Raw genomic sequence first — 27,059 nt, 5'->3', positions numbered from 1 at the left:
CTCTTCGTTTAAAAACTCTTGCATTGTAGGGTGCATTCTAAACAGTGTTCCACGGGCGTTGGGGACGGGGGGACAGGGGGACGGGGGGGATGCGTTTCCGGGACGGGGGGACCAAGGGCCTAAATTTGGGGACGGCGGGGGGGACGGCGGGGGGTGGCGGGGTGGTGGTGCTCATATACTTGTACATATACATATAGTACTTGAAAAACTAGTTTTGAAAAGATGTATGACAGTATTACAGTGTAAGAATTACATTTCAAATGAGACTATAGGAAATTTGAAATACTAAATCTAAATACCAAGATTTCTAAGTTGTGTTGTTATATGGAGCCTAATCAAACTCGGAGGTTAGATTTTCCCTACTTCTATCGGCGCGGTTTCCCCCTATATTTTTCAACGGGGGTTTGGGGGCAGCGCCCCCAAGTTGGGGTCAAGGGGCATCGCCCCTTGCGCGTTCCCTGTCGCGATACAGGGCGGGGTCGAGGGGCAGCGCCCCGCGAGGCCAAAAATACTTTTATTATTTTCTAAAGGCGTTGGGTGTTATTTTTCTATTGGCCCACGTCCAATTAGAGTTAACCCTTAACCCTCAAAAAACTTAAAAACTCACCTTTTTTTTAAATTTTAATTTTAAACATTGCATATAAGTGGGGGCGACAGGAGACGTCTGGGCGTCTCCTTGTCCTTGGAGAGACGTCTGCACGTCTCTTGAAGGACGGGGAGACGCCCAAATGTCTCCCAAGGAGACGTGGAGGCGTCTCCATGTCTCTTTGGGAGACGCCCAAACGTCTCCCAAGGAGACGTCTCCACGTCTCCCTGGGAGACGCAGGGATGCGGGGACGTCTCCGCGTCCCGGCGGCGCTTGGGTGGCGGTGGCGGGACGGCGGGGGACGTCGCGTCCCCGTCCCCCCGTCCCCCCGTCCCCGAGACGTTTCTGACGGGGGGACGTGCCCAAAAAGGGGGGGGACGCGTCCCCGTGGAACACTGATTCTAAACTAGTATTGCATAGTCCTTGCCTTTTGATTGAGTAATCAGGGATAGTGTTAGCTAATACAGTTGACTGATAGAACTTAGAAGTATAATTTAAATCAGTTGCAACTTGAAAGATGCGCATAATGTTGGCTATGATTCACATGAAAGTACAAGCAGATTTTGATTCAGTCACTGCAAACAGATCACTTATCTTCTCTTGTAACTATTTAAGTGGTTTGGAAGGAATTGTAAATACAAAATTTGTTTTTCTTTTGCAACAAAAGATAATATTGATTTAACTAACACAGACATCATTAGATTACATATAATGATCATTTCCAAATAAATTATTTAATGACATTGAGATCACTTCCTCATACTTCTTCAACCATACTCAACTCAGCACTAAAAACTCTAAACATTATTTCAAAAATCATTGAATTGAATTGAACAGCAAGCCTTCACTAATCCTGCACATAGTTTACCAATTTTTCACATTTCACGGGTAACAAAAATTTCCAATCATTTATAACCCAGATATTTATAACATCCAATTCCATATACATCTGCATAGAAAACTAATAATAGTACATATCCCTAAAATACATCTATCAAAAAGACTCAGAAAAATTCTCTAAGCATTTACCTGTCTTATACATCAAAATTTTAAATTTTTTAAGATAAATATATTCAAATTGACAGCATCTTCTAAATCGATGTATTTAAAATATCCATGCTAATAAAAATTCAACGAATATTTACTCTTTTTACATTTGGTAAGATAAAACTTTAAGACCAGAAACAAGAGATCCCGGGTTCGAGTTAGGGCAATAAAACTTACCACTATTTTACGGCTAATCTCAGCTATCAAGTAGACTGACGCAAATCGGTGTCAAGAAACCTGTAAATATACAAATCCCTAGTTCTTCCCTTGGCCCTACGATATTTCCTGAGCAGCCCTTCCTTGACAAACCCGGCCTTCTCTAAAACTCTCTGAGAAGCCAAATTGTGGGGTTCTACCAGGCCTTCGACGCGCTCCAAACCTGGCATGTCAACGAAGGCCGTGGACAGAGCCAAGTGGACGGCCTGGGAGGCAACGCCTTTTCCCCACCACCTGCGCGCCACCACATATCCAATCTCGGCCCTACAGGAGGTAGTGTCTGCGCTTCGATCGAGGGAGATAGCTCCCACGGCCCTGTCGCCAACGCAGATAGCCTTGTACCAGGGGTGCACCATGGCTGTTTTCTGTATGTAGTTCTCTGCTACTTCCCTCGATCTATATGTCTCCCACATGCAGAGTCTGGTTACCTCCTCATCGCTCGCCCAAACCATGAAATCGTCCACATCTCTCAACTCGAAATTGCGGAGCTTCACCCCAAGCGTCTCCCGCCCCTCCTCCATCTTGATTTGAAGGCAGCGAAACGAAGCAAGTGTGACCGAAAGAGAAATTTCAGTCTCAAATCAATTTAATGAAATTAAAATTACAGTATTTACAAGCCCGCCGGGGCATAGGGCACAAGGTCTGGCCTGCAGAGAAACTGGTGAATCTTCAATGGGAGGCCAATTAATGGAAATCTGGGCTAAATTTGCCTTCCAGGCGGCCTGGCTTAACCAGCACACTCTAAGCGTTGACCCGCTTAGGTGGCTGGTGTGGCCCCCTCTAGTCCGTCCCCTTTGCCGTTTCCACTAACCGTTACCGTCCACTGTAAATCCCGCTCAAATTTTAAATATTTTTGAACCCTTTTCTCCCGCCTGTATCTATATTGTCCCCAACGCTAACGCTTTTCACGCATACTCCAGGCCTCTGACAATATGGGAGCTTTGGAACAGGGTATGGACGTCCACCATTGCTGCTTGAACTGCACTGGTAGACATGAATCTAAAATTTGGAAGCATAGACAACGCACTTGAACTGTTTTACAGGATACCTCAAATAAATGTGGTCTCGTTAAATGCAACAGTTGCAGGACATCCGAGCTGCAAACTGTGTCTGTTCAAAAGGATTTTTGCACTTTCAATGAATGTAATTAGTTGGTGTAAATCCAGACTCTGCAATTTTTACCAGCATCCTCCCTGCCTATGACAAAATGGGAGCTTTGGAACGGGATATGGACATCCGCCACATAAAGGAATTTTGTCACATATTGTAACTGCAACTGCCCTCGTAGACAAGTATGCATAATGTGGAAGCATAGGCGACGCACCTGAACTGTTTCACAGGATACCCATAGAAATGCGGTCTCATGAAATGCCATGATTGCACGATATTCGTCTTAAATATTTTCATCTTTAAACCAAATGCAATTAGCAGGTCTAAAGCCAGACTCTGCAACCTTAATGGACAGAGGGATTTTTGTCACATGTATGAAGCTTAATGGGAAGGCGATTTTTGTCAGATATTATCATTGGAAATGCTCTAACGTATGGAAATTGTGGAAGCATAAACAAGCCACGCAAACTGTTTGACAAACTCAAAGAAATGGGGTCTAGAGAATGCAATGTTTGTGGGATATGCACAAAATGGATTTTAAAAGGATTCTCATGGGATTTTTGAATTAATGAAGATGAGTTGTACATATTTCACATGGGTAACATTTGGTGCCCTACATGTACAATTGATCGTTATGTGTATGCTCAACCTACTTGCTCATGCTAGTTATATTGAGACATCCTCAAATTTATCACATCAAGATGTGAGTTAAACCTGCGGTGGGTGTGTGGATCTGATTTCTTGAGTTAAACCTACGGTGGATGTGTAGATCTATTGTCTTGTTGCATGCACATTGCAAATCACATATGAATATAGGGCAACACTTGATCTTAAAAAAGATCCAACCAATATTCTTTTCTCAAAAAAAATGTGACCAAGGACTGTTGTGTGCTTCTAATTTATTTCTAATTTATTTTAGTTTGACTTTGTTGTCTATAGAGTCCCTCATTGACATTAATCAAAAATGTATATTTTTGTCCCTATAATTGTTATGTGATATCTTTGTCTTACTTTTTTCTAGGTGATGTTGGGCCTATATTACCTAGCAAGTGCATATTTATCTAAGTTGGGTGCTTCCTTTCTTAATAGAACCATGTTTGACCACTATTTATAACTAATTAGTAAATCATTCAATAGACCCCTTTATCAAAAAATGTTCTTGTTGTAGTATTTTGTCTTTTATTATACTTGTCAAATGCCTAAATACCTTAACCTATAGAAATTTCTAAGTGTTAAGGGTGGTTGTGTCTATTTGTATCCCATATAGGGCTTATAGGTTTCCCCTTGTCAATAGTATTTCCATCCATTCCTTGAAATCCAACATTTACATTTTTGTTTGAGACCTTTGACTACTTTAGTCTTTTAAACTTCTCATTACTATGTACCTTATCATGGATTTACCATGCATCCACTCACTGCTTTGTCTTTGGCCCTATGATTTTAGGTCTCCATGTAATCATGCACCTTTTAAGCTATAAAACTAATTCATGAACCTCAGTTATTCTCCATTTACAATTTTCCATGATTTCTCTCCTTTAGCATTGAGTATTCACCATCCTTAATTCCAAATTTGAAGATTCATTTTTCCTTTAAGTCTCAAAAATTTGATCTTATAGTATTTTCCCTACTCATTTCCCTCAAACCACTCCCCATCTTAATTATTCCCTACTCATTACCCTCAACCCACTTCCCATCTCGATTCCTCCTTGTGGAAGCCATACTTGTAGGATTACTAATACGGTAATACCCAAAAAGTATAAGGTATGTAGCAAAACCAATCTCTAAACCTTGAAAGTCTTCTGCCTTACTTTCCCTTTCTATTTATTTGTCTAGCATTGGACACACCCAACCCATTTCCACTCACCTAATGTATGAACAAAAAGATAAATAAAATATGGAAGACGACAAAAACTTAGGAGGGACTAGTAAAATATTATGAACAATGATTTAAAAGTGTAGTTAGAAACATAGAAGAAACCTTGGCATAAATAAATAAATCAACTATTTTTGTTTTAGGGCTAACCTCTCACATTATAGCAGAAGTTGATGAGAAGATTTCCTCTCCTCTTCATATAAGGATGCAGTATAATTGATCACCATAATAGAATCACATTTAGTAGGAAGAAGAAGAAGAAGAAGATCTAGAGGTAGGTATTTTGTAACATGCAACACAAGATACATAATTAGTTTCATCATATTAGCAAAATCATAAGCGACTCCGAAATTTCAGAATTTTGGGGTTTCAAGGTTCTACTTAACTGTTACGAAACCAGTGCTCACTGTTCACTTCTATAACAGTGCTCCAAAGGCAGGTATTTCATAATTTCGGGATTTCGAGGTTCATTATTGAGGATTTCGGGATTTCGAGGTCCATTATTGAGTATTTCGGGATTTCAAGGTTCATTATTGAGGATTTCAGGATTTCGGGATTCCGGAGTTCCGGGGTAACTCATTATTGATGATTTCGGGGGTTCGGGGTCCATTATTGAGGATTTCGGGATTTTGGGGTTCATTATTGAGGATTTCAGAAATTCGAGAAACAAGGCCACAACCTACAGATTGATAAAAGTTGATTTTATTGAAAGCATGAAATCTAACTCTAAACCCTAAACTACGAAAACAGGAAACATGAAAAAATGAGAAAACAAGGACAAGGAAACAAAAGACCAACCTGGAAAAGGAAGGACGAAAGAAACATGAACAAGCAATGACAGGAGGACAAAAACGACCAAGGAGAAGACACACAACATAGACTTTGGGGTTCTAGGGTTCCACTTAACTGTTACGAAACTAGTGCTCATTGCTCACCTCCATGACAGTGCCCCAAAGGTAGGTATTTTGTAACATGCAAAAATGATACAAAATAGAAGCAACACCTGAGGTTCTAAAGTGCAAACGAAAAGAAAACATGAAGAAAACACAACGAAGAAAAAAAGGGGGTCCCCAACTTGAGAAGTGAAAAGTTGGGGTATGTTATGCAGGGCATAACAATACCCTTTAACTTATAACCACGACTCAAGACACAAGCAATCAACTTCCAAGCAAAATTGTTGATCTTCTATGTAGAATGAAATAAGAGATACCTTTATGGTTAATTAAGCAAGTGGAGTAATAAGCCATAAACAATTTTAGATTTAAAGTAAAAAGAGTGGAGTGTATTATTTCTTTGTAATATGAGATAAAAAGTACAATTGCATTATACATAAACAATGAAGATGGATATTGTTTAGTTTTGTGACCAAATAATTAATGTTAATTGATGAAGTTAATTTGATTTTCGTTTCATGAGATCTTGAAATGTTCTAGATAGTCATGTATATATATCATTAAAATATATATTATTTGCTAAATGTTATATTGATTTCATAGTTCTAAATCTAGATCGAAGCTATAATTTCACTCTACACATAAAAATTTGATTTTTTATATCTTTGGATTGTACTTAGTAGATTCTTAGATAAATGGACTACTAAACAATAATATCATCTTTCATAGTCTCATAGTTTTTCTACTAAGGTAGTATTTGAAAATATCTCAAAATAGATTACAAACTTCAAACATACACATGAATTTTAGGATGATTTCTAGGTGATTCACATGCACCATGATAGGTGTGATTAGATGTGTCAGATTTCTCTTTATTTTAGAATTTTATTCAATTTCAAATTAGTGTCCTTCTAATAGCTAATGATTCTTTATGTGATTGAATGATGCATCAAATTCAAAGATTTTGTTTGCTTAGGGCCAAAGTGTAAAGTGGGAAAGATGGCAAAAATGTTAGATTTGTATTTTGCATTTTAGTAAATAAAGTTCACAAGTATAAGGATGACCTTGTAACCATGTATAAACTTGAGTTAGAGAACTAGGTATGAATCAGACAAAAAGTTGATTTGGACTATGATTATGTACACATAAGCATAGAAAAACAACAACTTGGTATTTAACTCACATATCCATGTTGCAATAGTTGTAATGGCTTGCAATCACCTAGAAGAGTTTATTAGTGAAAATTTAAAGCTTCTTAATCCAAGGACTCTCCTAGAGGGTAGTTTAGTCTAAGAATAAGAATATCCTTGTATATTTCATTGAGGAAAATACAAGACACTAGTAGGGCCTAGATATTCAAAATACAAGTCATTTGGTTTAAGCACTTTTCTCCTCTCCTCATTCACGTATATTGCATTTTGATATACATACCCTTACATATAAGGGCATAAGTGTTAATGGGGATATAAATATTTCTTATGATCAATATTGCCTCACAAGGAAATAAAAATCATAACTATATAAATTCTTGTGTTCAAATTACTTTTGTATAATGACTAGTAAACAAACAAACAAAAAACCAATGCCCATGTTATAAAGCCAATAAAATGCCTATATGATTAAAAGGAATTGTGTTACTATTTATATATTTCATTGATATGATTACAAGCATGACAAAATTAATGTGGAAATACTGACATGCCTAGTTATACCACCTCTCAGGCAGATCAAATGAGGACATATTGCAGGATTGGCTTTACCAACACACTCTAAGAGTTGACTCGCTTAGGTGGCTCGTATGCCCCCCTACTTACACATTATTTCTAAAGGGCATTCCATTTCAAAAAGAACTTGCTTCCTTCATCTCCCAAGCCAATTTCTCCAACTTTACATAGATTTGTTGTGATTACGAATGTCATCTATCTCCTACATAACAAACACATACCATTTTCAGGCCTTCAATCCAACTACATCTGGGGCTCTCTTTTGAATTCTTTATCTTTTATCAATCTCCTTACCATTTGCTTGCATGATCTACCCACTTCTCCATACATGTTTGAGAGAAAATCATTGATCACATCTTTTTAAGATGCAAACATTGCTAAAATACTCCTAAGCCTATATCCGTATGTGATTTGCATGCAGCAATACAACAGATCCACACATCTACCATAGGTTTAACTCAAGAAAAAAGATCCACACATCCACCACAGGTTTAACTCATGTTTTGATGATAAATTTGAGGGTGTCATGAACAAGTAGGTTGAGCATATACATAAGGATCAATTGTAGATGTAGTGCACCAAATGTTACCCATGTGAAATATGTACAACCCACATTCACTAAAGCATACACATAACACAAACAAAACACAAACAAAGTTTATAGTTCCAGAATATGTTCTTGAGTGCTTCATTAATTCAAAAATCCCATGAGAATCCTTGAAAAATCCATTTTGTGCATATCCCACAAACATTGCATTCTCTGAGACCCCATTTCTTTGAGTTTGTCAAACAGTTTGTGTGGCTTGTTTATGCTTCCACAATTTCCATACCGTATACTAGAGCATTTCCAATGATAATATCTGACAAAAATCGCCTTCCCATTAAGCTTCATACATGTGACAAAAATCTCTCTGTCCATTAAGGTTGCAGAGTCAGGCTTTAGACCTGCTAATTGCATTTGGTTGAAAGATGAAAATATTTATTACGTATATCCTGCAATCATGGCATTTCATGAGACCACATTTCTATGGGGTATCCTGTCAAACAATTCAGGTGTGCCGCCTATTCTTCCACATTATGCATACTTGTCTGCGAGGGCAGTTGCAGCTACAATATGTGACAAAAGATACTGGTAAAAATTGCAGAGTCTGGATTTACACCAACTAATTACATTCATTGAAAGTTCAAAAATCCTTTTGAATAGAAACAGTTTGCAGCTCGGATGTCCTACAACTGTTGCATTTAACGAGACCACATTTCTTTGAGCTATCCTGTAAAACAATTCAAGTGCGTTGTCTATGCTTCCAAATTTTAGATTCATGTTTACCAGCGTAGTTCAAGCAGAAATGGTGGATGTCCATTCCCTGTTCCAAAGCTGCAATTGAAAACAACTTATGTGCTGGAAAACATTTCAAATCTGTAAGCATATCATTATGTTGTATTGGATTATGATTATGGATCATAAAGTACAATTGAAAACAACTCACACAATTGTGCTGGAAGGTATTTGCTGTCTGTAAGCAGCATTAAAGTGATGGCGAGACAGGTAAATTTGAAAAACATTTATGATCTGTAAGCATATCATTATGTAGCATTGGATTATGATTATGGATCATAAAGTACAATTGAAAACAACTCACACAATTGTGTTGGAAGGTATTTGTGCTTTGTAAGCGGTATTAAAGTGATGGTGAGACAGGGAAATTTGAAATATGGTGATTCTAAAGTATGTAGTACTGATAGGATGATGATGGATCATAAAGTGAGATTAATGGAAAAATTCACATAGTTGTGTTGAAAAGTATTTGTGATCATTAAGCATGAAAGTGATGGTGAGACCATAAATTTGAAATGTGGCAATTCTTCAATAAGTAGTACATAAAGTGCCATTATAAAAAATTCTCACATAGTACAACCATTTGTGTTGAAAAGCATTTGTGATCTATAAGCATGAAAATGTTGTAAATTAGATACATAGTGATTCTGAGTATATAGCATACATCATAATAATGAATTATAAGGTGTGGTCTGAGACAACTCTCACATTATTGTATTAACAAGTATTCCTAATCTGGAAGCATGAAAGTTGTAGAAGCAACCTTATGAAAAACTCGCCTCTCCATAAACAAAAAAAAACATATTACGTGTTCAATCCTTATCCATTTTAGGAAAATAATATGTGCATTATATAAAAAATAGTTGAGGATAAAAATTAAGAATATTAAAAGGAGATGTACAAATCAAGATAGAGAAGTTAAAATATTGAAAGAATCAAAGATGTGAAGGTAAAATCTGAGATTTTCAAGATGAGTTGAAAATGATTAATGTAAAGATAAATATCAATTGAGATGAAGAAATAGAAATGTTTAGAAAGATTAGAAGAGTTAATCTAGTTTTTAGATGTGTTGTCAATATTGACCAATTTTAGTCATCTTAAGGAAATAAAAAAGGCGTGTTTGCTACTTTATGGATTCATTACATTCAACCAAAAGATAAGGGGGGATTGGAAATCATAGATCCTTTTACTTGGCATTTGTCTTACACCTAAGCGGATTGTTAGGGCCCTAGATGGTGATGCTCCTTGAAAGCATTTGGTTCATCATGGTTTTCAAACTACTACTATTGGCCACTACTAGGACTCGATCAATTGGAAGGATAGGCTTCTTCTTGCCCCTTTTTTCAAAACTTGTAGATATCCCCCTTTTAATTCCATGTGGAATGATGGACAAACTATTTCAAAAATTTTATCTTAATATGATCAAACTTTGAGTCACAACTTAAGTTTTTCCTCCTCTTCCATTTGGTGGAATTGCTTGGTTCATGAAGACAATACTCCTCTTGCTATTATAAAAACCCTTAAAGGTAAACACCTCTTTAATAAAGACATTCAAGTTTTCTGAGACTTGTAGAGTCTCATCATATTTAATTGGAAAGCATGAAAGCAACTCAAGTTTCAATTCAATCTTTCCCCTTTAGACAAGATTCCACTCAAGAAAATCCAACAACTAGTTACTCTCAAATTATACTATCTATTGCCCACCCCTTGTCATGATAACCTCCTTAAAGATTGGAAATGGCGCCAACATCAAACTTCCAAGTCTTCCCTCTCAAACCTATTTATAGGCAATTGCTTCCTCCAATCTCCATTCCTCCCCATCTTAAACTCAAATGTCATTATGTTCAATCGATCTAGATAGAACAAGTTAAGCTCTTTAATTTAGAGGTCTAGAGACAAAGCTCAAGCCCAATTGATTGTTTGGAAAGTTCTACACATTAGAGTCTCAATCAATGGTCAACTTTCTTTCATCTTTCCCTCTCCTTCCTATCCCTTTTACACACAAAAGAAGTCTATTAAACATGCATTATGGTTTAGTCACCATGCTCAACACCATCAAGACTTTTTCTTCTCCACTCCTTGCTTTTTTGCCTCAAGATTGGTCTTGGAAAGTGACACTTTTGGGGATTTTACATACCATAACGTCATTACCAAGATTTTCAAACACATTTATTTGATTTAAATTACGTCTTTTATATGATCTATAGTATATAGTTTAATAAATAAATAATAAATAGGTCAGATAATAGTTAATTTAATAAATCAATTATTGGTTGTTATTTTTTGGGAAGTTATTTATGTAGGAGGTTATATAGGGGAAATGAATGGCATTATAAGTCATTGCAAATCAATGCAATCTCCATTTAGAAATCAATATAGATTATTTTGTGATATTTTGGTGTTTTATAATGGTTTGATTTGATTTCTTTATGTTTTCTCTACCATTTTTAATATGGTATCAAAATATTTTTTGTCTTGTGATATGAAAAATAATTTCAAAGGACGTGAAGGAGATTTGATGTTGCATTTAATGCATGTCCCAATTATTTCCTTGTTGTTGGCATCTAGAAGCATAAAGTCTCATTAGAATCATGATATCTTTCTCATTTGTTAATGAAATATAGAAATTCAAAATGTTTTGGAAAAGTGATGAAAAGGAAAATAAAAATTGAAAATGTTTGAGAATATAGTTAGCATTTGATGGTTAGTTCATTTCAGAAGATAGAGTAGCAAAATAAATGTGGCAAGATTGAATATTAAAAGCACAAGTACATGTACAACAATTGGACCATGTACAACTACTAGCCCCTCTCCCCTAACCTATCATGATCTAATTTGCACATTTTGAAACCTTCATAGATGTTTTAAAGACATTTCATAACTTCAAATCTTAACTTGAAATTATAACTTGTGAAAAATCATAACTTCTTTTTATAATCTCGCGAAGACCTTATAAAATTATTCTATCGAACATGCAAATATGGTGAAGGAGAAAACATGTGTAACTTTTGATTGGACAAATATCTTCTCACAAAAAAATTCGATGTTGTTAATAATGATGTTATGAAACCTCATTTTAGACCATTTTGCTCCATCTTCCTTGAAACTCATTTAATTGTTTCCACAAACCACCCAATGGAAAATTGAAATTTTGATATCTCGCCAACCAAAAGGTTTTGACCTAAACACATTCTATATTGGAAGAAACACGACCAAGATTTCACTCTCATAAAAGAATTTTGCATTAGCTATTATGGGTTTTCAAATTTAATTGTTTACATGATTTGCCACATTGTATGACTGCTCCCAAGGATTCAACTAAAATGAAGGACAATTGTTCTTCAAACTAGCATACCTTTCAACATGAATATAATCAACCATTAAACACAAAATATTGAAGACATTGAAAAGCATATAAAACATGTGGCACTATCATTTCACGACTTGAACCAACTCAATAAAAAATTCAAAGCCTAACAAAACTTATCAATTTTACATAGAAAGTTTAAATGTTATGGTGTTAAAATGAGGCTAATAGACTTATACCTCCTTTCTTTGACTTCTTAACTCCACCCTTCTTACTCCTCTATCATTCAGCCTACCTCTTACAACTAAGACAACAAAAGAGGAATCATCCAACTTGGACATTCTCTTAATTTATTCACTTGACAAAAACCCATTGAGTTATGCTAGTTTGGGTGAAGAACAATTACTGTTAATTGTCATAATATAATTCTCCCATGAATTAAGGAATACAATAGAAAAATGAACATATCCTCTTTTCTTTATCTTGACTACCAATGAAATTAACTAACTCAAAATTAAATTTAAGGTGTTTAGATGATCATTTATAATCTCCCTCTTTCAAATTTAACAAATATAACTTCTTTTTGAAGAAAATTTTATTTACAAGGCTCTTGAGCTAATACAAGATTCATATCATCTCTTTCACAGTATATATGTAGAGGCTCTTCTAGACATATACACATACATACACACACATAGACATATATACATGTATGTATATATATACACATATGTATATATATACATACATGTATATATATATATATATATGTATGTGTGTGTATGTATATGTGTGTGTGTATACACACACACACAAAAAAAAAAAAAAAACATATATACATACATGTATGTATGTATGTGTGTGTGTTTGTGTGTGTGTGTGTGTACACACACACATTGAAACATAATAAAATGGTCAGTCAAGATTAGTCATCAAAGATTAAAACTAAAACCATTTAAAAGCATTATCAAGGAAGATTAGTAAACAAGAAGCTAGGAGATAAACAAAACAAAATTAATATAAAAATTCCCCATGATGCTCCCTTACATTAGCTCTTCCTTGTCCTCCTCCTCTCCTAGATCCTGCTACTATGTGGGGTATGCCCTCAGTTTGAGAACTAGCACAATGGGATGCCAAATGGAGGATGGGAGATGATTGATTATGTCAAGTGTGGGTGAGTATGTAGATGAAGTGTTAACGTAAACTAGCAACTCCAACTAGTGGAAGAGCTAAAACATAAACAAATAATTCAAAATCTAAGCAAAATAACAATGCATGAATAACTCTTGTGACCATGTGTGTGACTGACCCTCAACAATGAAGGAATGAGCTCTACTTATAGGGAAAATGGGCAAATGAAGGGTTGAGATTAAGTTGATTGAGGAAGAGTTAGGATTGCTTGAAGAAGTGGTGATCCTCAATCCATATGCTCCCCTTCTATCCAACCACATGTTGACAAGTGTCGACAAGGAAAGGATTGAGAGGAGAGGGACAAAGCATTAAATGCTTGAAGAAACATGATGGTTACCATGGGTGGTTAGGTTAAGGTTAGGTTAATGGATAAAGATTTTATCTAAGGGGTAAAGGGTTAGATTGGTCAAAGCCTTTAAGGCTTGAGGGGACTTGAGGGTTACCATGGATGGTTAGGTTAAGGGATAAGCCTCTAACCGAGGGTCAAAGGTGGGTTAGTTTGGTCAAAAACCCACGTGGGTTAACCTGTGGAAGGGAAAAGGCTTTTAATGCTTTGTAAGAGCCTTAAATGTTTTCAGAAGCGACTCTTCTCTAACCCCTTAGTTTAGGAATGTGCAAACACTTAGAGGAGGATTAGACTAATAATAGGGGTTTAGTCATGATTAGGAGAAGGGTTAGTGTGCAACTTGCATTTTTTAGAAAGTGCAAGTGGGTGAGGGATTTAGGAATTTAAATAAATATTTATTTATTTAAATGTGAGGGATGAGATTTTAAATAAACATTGATTTATTTAAATGTGAGAGAGGGATTTAATTAAACAAATATGATTAATTAATTGTTAGAACATGGTCTAATGATTTAAATCAAATAAATTGAATAATTTATTTAATTAATAGGAGAAGAGGGTTAAGATGAATTTATTAAATATGAATTTAATTAATTGTTGGGAAAGGAGAAAGGATTAATTAAATGTAAATTTAATTAATAGTTGGATGAATGATAATTAAACAAATATAAAATTTATTTAATCAAGTGGATAGAAATAGGTGTCTACATACACACACACACCTCTGTGTGTGTGTGTGTGTGTGTGTGTGTGTGTGTGTGTGTGAGTGATTTAAATCAAATAAATTGAATGATTTATTTAATTAATAGGAGAAGAGGGTTAAGATGAATTAATTAAATATTAATTTAATTAATTGTTGGAAAATGAGAAAGGATTAATTAAATGTGAATTTAATTAATAGTTGGATGAATTGATAATTAAACAAATATAAAATGTATTTAATCAAGTGGATAGAAATAGGTGTGTGTGTGCGCGCGCACGTGCGTGTGTGCATGTGTGTATGTATGTATGTATGTATTAGTTCCATCTTTATTATTCAATCTATTGCAGCTCTCATCAGATTCACTGATAGGTTTCAAGTTAAAGAATCTATTGATGTCTATTGATAAGTTTACTAGGTTTTCTACTTCAACTTCCATAACTCAATCTTTTAACTATTGAAATGTTCACCATGATCTAATAATATACTGTTGGCATTATAACAGACAATGGGAGATTGTTGGCATTTCAATAAGGATATTGAGAAGGTTGTTGATGATTATGGATATAACTAATTAAGGATGATTTACCATCTTAATATTATAATTTTGTCATTGATGTCAAGATATTGATTTTCTAAATCAGTATGATGTTGCCATATCTTGAGAAGTATGATTTGATGAGTATAAAGATGTCGGTAAAAGACACAGAAAGAATATAATGAATAAGGGGATGAATAAGTTATTCAATGGGAAACTATTATCGAGTTAGACAATGATGAGATCATGATGTTTAGATTGTTTTGATATCATACATATGTTATTTATTGTAAGGTTAATACTATACTATGTTACCGAGCAAAAAACCTAGTCAGTAAACCCTAAGGTTATCACTATCGATTAATGAAGACAGGGTGTCTACCGACTAAACTTTAGTATTTACCGAGTTGTAACCGAGTTGTAACAGAATGCATCAAATGGTTACATGCGTTATTTAATGAAGGAAGCTGATGAGCTGGCTATGATTAAATGATTGGTATGTCGTGCATAAAGTTTGTTAAAGAATCTATGGCAAAGGAAAATCAGCATGAAGATCTACAGCTTAGATTGAACCGCAATACCCTAGCACAAGTTCCAAGAAATGTATGCAAGTTCCAAGGTGAGGTAAAACATTTTCAGATCAAAGAATACATTGAACCTGGTCAAAGTTTGAAGATTTGATGGCTATGATTGATCATGGTAAATGTGATCAAGGAGATTAAGTGGTTGGCAATTGTTTATAAATAGGGAACTGTTGATAAACAATGTATGCGGGCAAGTGTATGCACATGGATGCTACATAGTAATTACCGAGCACAGAAGCTTGAAGAACTGTTTGTATAATAGAGTATAGAGCCTAGCAAATGGACAAGATTAATTCTATGTCTAATTGTATTGAGCAAATAAGAATCTACTTTAGCATTTTAGATGTGAAGTTGCAGATAGATTTTTATTACTGTTATTTTGTGAAGTGACGGAAAATCTCTTAACCGAGTGGACTTAACAGTCTTATTTGTAAAACCCTCTAGCAAGGTGACATTCTGATTGAGTGTTTGAAATCCTTGAACAAGGTCACTTCTAACAAGGTGAAGATCCTAACAGATTTGAGGGAAATCCCTTAACTGGGTCACATCTAGCAATGTGTTTGTAATCTTTAACAGGATTTGCTTTAACCGAGCATACTCTAGAAGAGTATATTTCTTAGTGGGTCCGAAATCCCACAGTGGTTTTTCCTTATTTGGGTTTCCACGTTAAATCCGGTGTTATGAGGTTTATGATGTTTATATGCTTTTGAGTTTGCATGTTTAACAATTTTGGTTATATCACTGAAGTATATGTTACCAAGGTTGAATTTGATGTTTTTATGGAAGATTAAGTTTGTATGATTCACCCCCCCTCTCATCTTATCAGCTTGGCATCTGTACTTAACATTAAGTATCAGAACTATCAATTGGTATCAGATCTTTGGACTCCGAAGGAAAAGTTTAAAGGTACTTGAGGAAAAGATCCAAAGATGTATAAGAGGGATGCACCGAAGCTGAACAAGTCAAGTTTCTCTACATGGCAGAAAAGGATGAAGCCGCACCTATCAGGAGTTGGAGAATATGTTGTGTAGTCACACAAATCTGTCCAGCTTAATTAAATAAATATTCGCTATTTATTTGATTAAAAAAATCCACTAGCCATCAGTTAATTAAATTAATATTTAATTAATTCGTCTCTAAAACATTCTTCTATTAATTAAATAAATTATTCAATTTATTTTAATTAATTCATTAAAATCAAATTCCAATTAATTAAATAAATAAAATCAATTTATTTAATTAAAATCCCTTTTTCCTCTTTTAAATAAATTAAATAAAACATTTATTTAAATCATTATCCCCACCCCACTTGCATTTTCCTACAAATGCAACTTGCACACATTTATTGAAATAAATGAATTTTTATTTTTTTTAAAAATCCTATTTTCCCTCACCCACCAATTCCACTAGCAAATCTAATCCTCTTCTAGATTCTTCTAATCACTTCTAATTAGCCTAAACCATCTTCTAAACTTTGTCACATTCCTAAGCAAAATGGAGTCACTTCTCAAAGCCTAAAAGTCTTTGATAACCATTAAAGGCTTTCAACCTTCAACCACCAAAACCCTTAAAGTCTTTGAAAACCATTGAAGGCTTCCAACCTTCAACCACTTAATCCCCAAAGTCTCCAATAACCATTAATGGTTAATTCAAACCCTCCCACATGGTTAAAACATTTGTTTTGACTCAACCTCTACCCAACCCAAAGGTCTCATCAGGCCTTTAATGCTTTGACCATGATTATCTCTTAATCATTTGCACAAAGGTTTATCCTTGAATTAACTCCTAATCCAGTGGGTAAACCTAACTTAGACTTGACCCTTAGCCTTTAGATAACCATGAGGTCTTCTCAGGCCTTTAATGCCTCTAACCTCTTCTTTCAACCCAACCCTATGTTGACACTTGTCACCATTTCATTGGTGCCAATTGTGCACATGGATCCCCAACTTTCAAGCTTGACCCTTGATTAAACCCTTCAATCCTGGCCATCCATTGCTCCATTTTTCCTATAAATAGAGCCTATTTCTTCATAATCCAGATCCTGAAAACTTGTATGCATTTAGGCTATAGACATTTTTAGAGAGCATTTTAGCATAACTAAAACATCTTGTCTTTTTGGTTAAAATATATCATTATTAGCATCAATAGATTAGTATTAGCTTTTCATTTCATATTTGGAGCTATACTACAATCTCAATCCTCCATAAGCATCCATAGTGCAAAAAGTTGTTGAGAGCTACACTATTTTGGAACTTGGAGAGGAGAGGAACAAGGGAGAAGAAGCTAAAGCCATGCTAAGAGGCAGTTGGAGATGCCTCATAATCTTTGCTTTGTTTACTAGATATATTAGCATGCTTTTAGTGTCTCTTTTGGTATGCCTTTTTAGATTAGTTTTTGATTGACTAACACTAACGATTTTCATGTCTTTGGTGTTGTTTATCAGTTACTAACCTTGTGCCATTTAGGAGGGCATCATGTTGTATATTATTTGGAGAATGATTTCATTATATTGAGCTCCTATCCATTGACAATGGAAGAGATAAAGGCAAAGCAAGAACATATCCAAGCAATGATTGAAATAACATCTGCATTGACCAACTCAGAGTTTAATGGTCTAGAAGGTTGCAATGATGCGAAGGCAATGTGGGACAAGCTCATATCTGTATATGGCGGTGATGAACATGTTCAAAGAGCAAAAGTGGATAGTCTAAGAGGGCAACTTGAATCTATGAGGATGAATGAAGGTGAGAACATAACTCAGTACAGTACAAGACTAAAGGAGATTGTCAATCAAATCAAAAGAGCAGGTGGAACCATTGAAGAAAAGGATATAACAAGTAAGTTGTTAAGAACCCTTCTACCAGCTTATGCAATCAAAGTCTCTGCAATCAATGAATTAAGGTCTGTACCCAATATGCCAGTTTCTTTAGATGCTACTATTGGTAAGCTACATGCATTTGAGTTAAGTAATTTTGATAACAGTGGGTCATCGGTAAATAAAGTTGAATCTGCATTTAGTTCTTTTCATCTTGATGAATCTAATAATTACAATGAAAGAAAGTATAAGTACTCTGAAGGAGATCACAGTGGAGCAAGTGAAAGATTTCGTAAGAACATGAAGGAAGTACACAAACTGTATGAGGAAATCAGAAAGCAAGAAGATTTTGAAGCACTATTAGCCAGAAGGTTACCAAGAGGCAAAGTTAAGTATAAAGGAAAACTACCTTTGAAATGTTTCAATTGTTATAAGATAGGACACATGGCTTCTAACTGTCCTGACAAAGATTCTACTGAAAAGAGAGATTACCGAGATAATAGATAGAAAGACAATCATTACAGAGGACACCGAAACTTCATAAGAAGAGATAGAAAGACATGCTTAATAGCTGATGAGGAATCCAATGATGATAAATCAGATGAAACTAATACAGAGGAAGTAGTTTATGTGGCTATCAAAGATGGATCAGATGAAGAAAGGTATGAAGAAAAAGCCCTAATATCTCACATAAATACTAATGATTCTTGGATCATAGATAGTGGATGCTCACATCACATGACAGGTGATAAACACAAGTTTGTTATGTTAGAAGATTATGATGGAGGCTATGTAAGATTTGGTAATGATGCACGATGTCCAGTAAAAGGTAAAGGATCTATAAAACTTCTTGACAATGCAAGATGCAATGATGTTTATTGGGTTGAAGGTTTGAAATACAATTTGTTGAGTGTAGCACGGCTAAACAATACATGATACCGAATAGAATTTCAGAAAGGAATTGTCAAAGTTCATGACAAGAATGGAAAGTTAGCTGCTACCGGGACACAAACAAAAGGTAACACATTTCACCTTGACTCAACTCGGAATAAATGTTTGTATGCAAAGATAGATGATACCTGGTTATGGCATAAAAGGTTTTGTCATGTAAATTTTGATAATCTGGTCAAAATAAGCAAGAAGCACCGAGTAAGAGGTCTACCGAGTTTGGAAAAACCTGAGAATGCTATGTGCAGAGGATGCCAAATGGGTAAGATGACAAGATCAAGCTTTACAAGTAAGTCTTACACTACTATGGGAATTTTAGATCTTGTGCACACTGATCTTTGTGGTCCTATGAAAGTTCAAAGTTATTATGGTAATAAATATTTCATATTATTTTTGGATGATTACTCAAGGATGATGTCAGTTATGTTTTTAAAAGAAAAATCAGAAGCTTTTCAAATGTTTAAATGGTACAAGGCAAGAGTTGAAAATGAAACAGGAAGATAACTAAAATGTCTTAGATCAGATAGAGGAGGAGAGTTCACATCTGATGAGTTCAACTTATTCTGCAATAATCATGGTATTAAAAGACAAGTCTCTACACTGAGAACTCCATAGCAAAATGGAATAGCTGAGAGAAGAAACAAATCTATTGTGGATTGTGTCAGAACCCTGATGATTAAAAAGAAAGTGCCACAAACATTTTGGAGAGAAGCAATAAGCACAACAGTTTACACCCTGAACCGAGCACAACTGAAGAAAGGAACTATGAAGACACCATATGAAATCTGGTATGACAAGAAACCTAATGTAAGTTATTTCAAAATCTTTGGAAGTAGATGCTATGTACACAAAGATGATAGAAATGGCAAGTTTGACCAGAAAAGTGAAGAAGGAACATTTCTTGGTTATTCTTCTAGAAGCAAAGCATTTAAATGTCTAATCAAATCATCTAACAAAATAGTAGAAAGTGCAAATGTGAAAATTGATGAATTTGCAGAAAGAAATGATGAAGGAAATTTAAAGGAACCAGAAGACTATGATGAATTTGTCTATGTTCAACCGACAAGTCTTACCAAGAAAATTGTTGAAGAAAATGAAGAGAATGTCCAGTTATCGAGTGATGAAGAAGATCATACAGAGCCTACCGAGCCTATATTAGCCAAATATGTTAGAAGACATCATGCGTCAAGTTAGATTATAGGAGATAAGGATGATCCAGTGATGACAAGGAACAAACTGAGACAAAACACGTCTAATATCTAAATTTGAGCCAAGAATAGTGAAAGAGGCATTTAACAGTGAAGATTGGATAAATGCTATGACAAAAGAGATTGATCAAATCAAGAATAATGACACATGGACACTGGTCCCAAGATCAAAGGACAAAAATGTAATCGGTACAAAGTGGATTTTCAGAAACAAGCTGAATGAAAAAGGAGAGGTCATTCGAAATAAAGCAAGACTAGTTTGCAAAGGTTATGCCCAAGAAGAAGGAATTGATTATGGTGAAACTTTTGCACCTGTGGCTAGACTAGAAGGAGTAAGAACATTGTTGGCATACGCTGCTTACAAAAATTTCAAGGTATATCAAATGGATGTCAAATCTGCATTTCTGAATGGTATATTAGAAGAAGAAGTTTTTATTGAACAACCTGAAGGATTTGTTGAAGACAAGAGTAAAAATCAAGTATGTAAATTGAACAAAGCATTATATGGTTTGAAACAAGCATCTAAAGCATGGTATGAAAGATTGCACTCTTATTTGATTAAATTGGTTTTATAAGGACAAGTGAGAATAGCAATATCTACATGAAGAATGATGAAAATGGAATACTAATCTCAGCCATATTTGTTGATGATATTATATTTTGTGGAAATGACTCTTTATGCAGGAACTTTGGAAATGAAATGAGCAAAGAATTTGAGATGTCATTAATTGGTGAGATAAAGTATTTTATAGGTTTATAGATACTGCAAATGAAAAATGAGATTTTCATTACTCAATCCAAGTACATAAAGGAAATCTTGAAGAAATTTGGAATGGAGGATTCAAAACCAGTAAGTACTCCTATGACTAACAATTGTAAACTATCAAAGAATGATGAATCTGCATCTGTTGATGAGACACTTTACCGATCCATGATTGGAAAGCTACAATATGTTGTTCACAGCAAGCCAGATATAGCACATGCAGTAGGTATAGTTGCAAGATTCTCTGTAGATCCCAAGGAAACACACATGACAGCAATCAAAAGAATTTTTAGATACTTGAAAGGCACTGAGGATTATGGCTTAGTATATCAAAAAGGAAATGACTTTGATTTAAAAGTTTATACTGATGTTGATTGGGCAGGCAACATTGATGATAGGAAAAGCACAAGTGGAGGAGCTTTCTTTTTAGGAGAAAGACTAGTAAGTTGGCTTAGCAAGAAGCAAAGATGTGTTTCACAGTCAACAGCAGAAGCTGAATATGTTGTTGTAGCATTAAATTGTACCAACATAGCATGGATCAAACAACTATTGGATGGTATAAATGAGAAAGTTACCGAGCCAGTAACTATATTCTATGACAATACTAGTGCCATTAACATTTCAAAGAATCATGTTATGCACTCTAAGATGAAACACATCTCTATCAAATATCATTATCTTAGAGAAGAAGCTCAAGAGAAGAAAGTGGTGTTGGAGTATGTTAGCACAAAGGAACAAATAGCAGATATCTTCACCAAGCCACTACTAAGGGACACTTTTGAGTATCTCAGAATTAAGTTAGGGGTCCTACCCCTATCTTCCATTCATTGACTGAGTTCGGTGAAAGCATCAATTTGATGACTCTACAGAATATCTTTTAGGAGTTGATGCTGATTTACACACTTTAGGAGGTTTTCTAAAGGTGTGCAGGAAACAATACAGGAAATAGGAATTGAAGACAAAATGCTCTGACCGAGACTAAGTTGATACATCACAACAGGAAATCACTTCATACAGGAAGAAATTATGTTTTAGTTCTTTACTTTTTGGCATTGTTGTCAAAGGGGGAGAAGACTGGAGAAGATTGAAGAAAAAAAAGACTGAGAAAAGAGGAGAAGTATAATGTATGGGGGAGAATTCTGATGATGGGGGGAAAGCATTTCAGCATTTCAGAATATCACAGCAATTCGAATCAAGTAGGTCAAATCAATTGGTTTTTCCATCAATGTCAAAGGGGGAGATTGTTGGCATTATAACAGACAATGGGAGATTGTTGGCATTTCAATAAGGATATTGAGAAGGTTGTTGATTATTATGGATATAATTGAATAAGGATGATTTACTGTCTTAAGATTACTATTTTGTCATTGATGTCAAGATATTGATTTTCTAAATCAGTATGATGTTGCCATATCTTGAGAAGTATGATTTGATGAGTATAAAGATGTCGATAAAAGACACAGAAAGAATATGATGAATAAGGGGATGAATAAGTTATTCAATGGGCAACTATTACCGAGTTAGACAATGATGAGATCATGATGTTTAGATTGTTTTGATATCATACATATGTTATTTATTGTAAGGTTAATACTATACTATGTTACCGAGCAAAGAACCTAGTCGGTAAACCCTAAAGAACCTAGTCGGTAAACCCTAAGGTTATCGCTATCGGTTAATGAAGACAGAGTGTCTATCGAGTAAATTTTAGTATTTACCGAGCTATAACTGAGCTATAATAGAATGCATCAAATGGTTACCTGTGTTATTTAATGAAGGAAGCTGATGAGCTGGCTATGATTAAATGATTGGTATGTCGTGCATAAAGTTTGTTAAAGAATCTATGGCAAAGGAAAATCAGCATGAAGATCTACAGCTTAGATTGAACCGCAATACCCTAGCACAAGTTCCAAGAAATGTATGCAAATTCCAAGGCGGGGTAAAACATTTTCAGATCAAAGAATACATTGAACCTAGTCAAAGTTTGAAGATCTGATGGCTATGATTGATCATGGGAAATGTGATCAAGGAGATTAAGCGGTTGGCAATTGTTGATAAACAATGTATGCGGGCAAGTGTATGCACAAGGATGCTACATAGTAATTACCGAACACAGAAGCTTGAAGAACTGTTTGTATAACAGAGTATAGAGCCCAGCAGATGGACAATATTAATTCTATGTCTATATTGTATTGAGCAAATAAGAATCTGCTTTAGCATTTTAGATGTGAAGTTGCAGATAGATTTTTATTACTGTTATTTTGTGAAGTGACAGAAAATCTCTTAAGCGAGTGGACTTAACAGTCTTATTTGTAAAACCCTCTAGCAAGGTAACATTCTGATTGAGTGTTTGAAATCCTTTAACAAGGTCACTTCTAACAAGGTGAAGATCCTAACAGATCTGAGGGAAATCCCTTAACCGGGTCACATCTAGCAATGTGTTTGTAATCTTTAACAGGATTTGCTTTTAACCAAGCATACTCTAGAAGATTATATTTCTTAGTGGGTCCGAAATCCCACAGTGGTTTTTCCCTATTTGGGTTTCCACGTTAAATCTGGTGTTATGAGGTTTATGATGTTTATATGCTTTTGAGTTTGCATGTTTAACAGTTTTGGTTATAACATTGAAGTATATGTTACCGAGGTTGAATATGATGTTTTTATGGAAGATTAAGTTTGTATGATTCACCCCCCCTGTCATCTTATTAGCTTGGCATTTGTACTTAACATTAAGTATCAGAACTATCATATACATGATATGTGTCCTCACAAGATCCTTAAAAGGCTCTCGTTGATACAAGTTATGGATGCATAATACAACAAACCTTCATTCAAGGGTTTTAAAATTATAATCTCTTAATGGAATTACCACACACATGTGACGTGGATATGTCCAATAAATCATGGTTTCTGTCCTTATTCATTGTCATTCTAATGTTATATTTTTTATTCTAAGGTTTGTGCCTTCTTTTCTAACCTTTATTTTTGCCCATTCGAACCATGCTTGTTGGACTTCTTCAAAGATTTATTTTAGATATATTTTTTATTAATATTCTAGTTTATATCATAATATTATATGATTTCTATATTATTTACCTCATTATATTATGTCTTTAGGTCTTCTTTACTTACCCTTATATAGATATACCCTAGTACATTTTTACATTGCGGTGTCTTATTGTCATTTATCTTTAGCTTAACTCGTCCTTACATGTGATCGTTTTGTCCTTGATTCACTGATGATATTTGGTTGTAAAGGATCACATTTTTCATTAAAGCATTATAAAACCATTGTCACCAAGATTGCACTCGTGATGCTTAAGGTAGAAGTTCAACAATCTTATGAAACATGGAATGATCCTCAGGCTTGTGGGTTGCCTATCTTGAGGATCAATCTCCAGAGTGGGCTGGTTCCCTAATGTATCTCCTACAAACTAACCTTTGACGGGAAAAGGGATAGGAAGAATTTCTTGAATTGAAACCTATCCTAAGAGGTGATGCACCAAAATCTAATTGAGGTTTGCAACCTGCTTAATTCACAAAAGCTTTCAACAAGTAGCTTCAAATATTTCACAACTTAACTAAACATGTGATGCATAAGTATTTCTTAGAAAGGGTTGAATCAAATGCTTGCTTGAAGGAGAACAACAGGTTTTCATGACTACAAGCAATTAAAATGAACTACACCATCTAAAATCTGCAACTATCATTTATCTTCTTATACCAAATGTTGATTGAATAAGATGAAATAGAGGATATAAACCACAAAAAATCATCAAATAATTCATTATCACATAACATAAGAAGTAACAAGAAGGAATTTGCTGCTATTTTATTAAAAAAAAAGGAATGTTGTTACAAACTTAGAAAATGAGCTACAATGCTTCATGCCATGTTGAATGAAAAGGGCAGAGAGACAAAAGAACTAACTGAGAAAGAAAGAGAATGGAAATATTTATAGAAACAAGAGCTTGTTCTGACTAAAAGATAGCATAAATGTTGAACTCCACCTCTTCATCCTTTATCTCAACTCTAACCTGGCTGCTTCCATCTTGATTTTATCTCCAAATTGAATGATAAGGCTGGTTGGGGTTGAATTTGGTGTAAAAACATGAAAAAGATGTTGGAATCCAAGAACATTGAGGGAGGCGGGGTGAATCAGTGTTCTACCGGAATGATCAATTTTAACCTTATTAAAACATGCATTCACCAACCGGTATACCAGTACATATAAAATTGAAAGAAGTAAAACAACCAATAAGCCAATCACACAAATTAATAACATAATACACAAAATTATACGTGGAAAATATCAAAGAGGAAAAACCACGGTGATATTTGTGACCCATAATATCAATCCACTTGCCATATGAAGAGATATTACAAAATATAGGGGCCTGCACTTGCAGGAAGGCTTACAAGTTAGAGCACATTTCTCAATCACAAAAGGAGCCTCGCTGACTACATACAAATCCAGACTACAATCTGGAGAAATGATTGAACTGCAATGATAACATCTTCTATGCCTGAATACAGTTCTGATTAAGCTCTGTTTGTTTTGGTTTGAAACCCTAAACCCTTACCGGAATATCCTCTTACACGAATATCCTCACATACATGATCTCTCTCATATATTTCACATTACATTGCATTCCATAACCTTAAATATCCATATCCTTGCCTATACATACATATTCTTGCATATTACAAAATGATCTAATCAACTGACCTATATAGGTCCTTTTACAATCCATCATGCCTTATGTCGGCTTACAGAGATAACTACAATAACAATATACATGTCAGCTCAATAACATAAACACATAAATATCAAAAACAATTGTCGATGTTTGATCTCCCAAATGATGTCGGCCTCCAATATCGATAACCTAAATATAAACCATGTCGACCTGCATTGCTGGTACCCAAAGAATTCCTTCCAACCTACCGACGTCAATGTCGGTGTCGGTGTCGATGAAGTGTCTGTCGATACACAACTACACCAAATATGAAACCAAAACATGTTGCCATGTTTCCATCAATGACAACATATTGAAACCAACCAATTGAGTGTCAATTGTCAACAATCTCCCCCTTTGGCATTGATGGAAACACTCGTGAAAAATGATCATGGTTTCCATCTGTCGGTTTCATCCCAAGCCTTCTCCCCTTGAGCTGAATATCTATCTGAACAAAATACTCCATACCTCATGAATAGTTTTCACCTATACTCCCCCTTTGACATCAATGCCAAAAATACCAAAAAAAATACTAAAAACTGGGACGAAGAATGAAAGACTAACTGTACAATGAATGTGTCCCAAAATACCTTACCAAAGCTGAATATATTTGAAAATATCTGGATAGGCCTTCTCCAAAAGCTCTAGATAAGTATCCCAAATTGATTTGAAAGTGCCAGAAACAGGTACAAGTCCATTTAGCATATGGGCATATGACTCTTTCTCATTAAGCTCTGTCGGTGTGGGCTTACCAACCATATCTATACACTCCTTCTTATGTACAATTAATGAATCAAATCGGGGACTCACCAATCCTCTAAGATCTCTGGCGATCCTTATGATTTTATCTTTTTCCCTCTCAAGAGCTAAAAATTGGGCTTCCGAAACCAAAATCTGACCATCTATAGATGTAGTTAAAAAATTTGATCCATCAAAAGAATTAACTATACCTACAATCTCCTCCTAAATATCCTTAATCCTTTTATCTATCTTAGCTGTGAATAAATTTATGTTACAACATACTCTATAAATATTAGTACACTTCCTTAAAGAGTTATCTATCAACTTCAACTTATCATTAATCTACTTTCTCTTTGACTCAATCATTTGATCAAATGTAGCTCTCTTTGCCTGT

At 34.9% G+C, this 27,059-nt stretch overlaps 1 protein-coding gene across 1 annotated transcript; it reads right to left on the bottom strand.

Moving 5' to 3' along the window:
* Positions 1-1,675: 1,675 nt before the first annotated feature.
* Positions 1,676-3,437, bottom strand: LOC131069675 (uncharacterized). The gene has a single exon (XM_058005184.2). The coding sequence runs from the start codon at positions 2,368-2,370 to the stop codon at positions 1,837-1,839; it is 534 nt and encodes a 177-aa protein (XP_057861167.2). The 5' UTR covers positions 2,371-3,437; the 3' UTR covers positions 1,676-1,836.
* Between the last annotated feature and the right edge of the window lie 23,622 nt (positions 3,438-27,059).

Source organism: Cryptomeria japonica, chromosome 11 (assembly GCF_030272615.1).
Source record: "Cryptomeria japonica chromosome 11, Sugi_1.0, whole genome shotgun sequence".
Lineage (NCBI taxonomy): Eukaryota > Viridiplantae > Streptophyta > Pinopsida > Cupressales > Cupressaceae > Cryptomeria > Cryptomeria japonica.
Note: the sequence above shows the minus strand (reverse complement) of the source record. Positions and strands in the feature narration are given on the sequence as shown.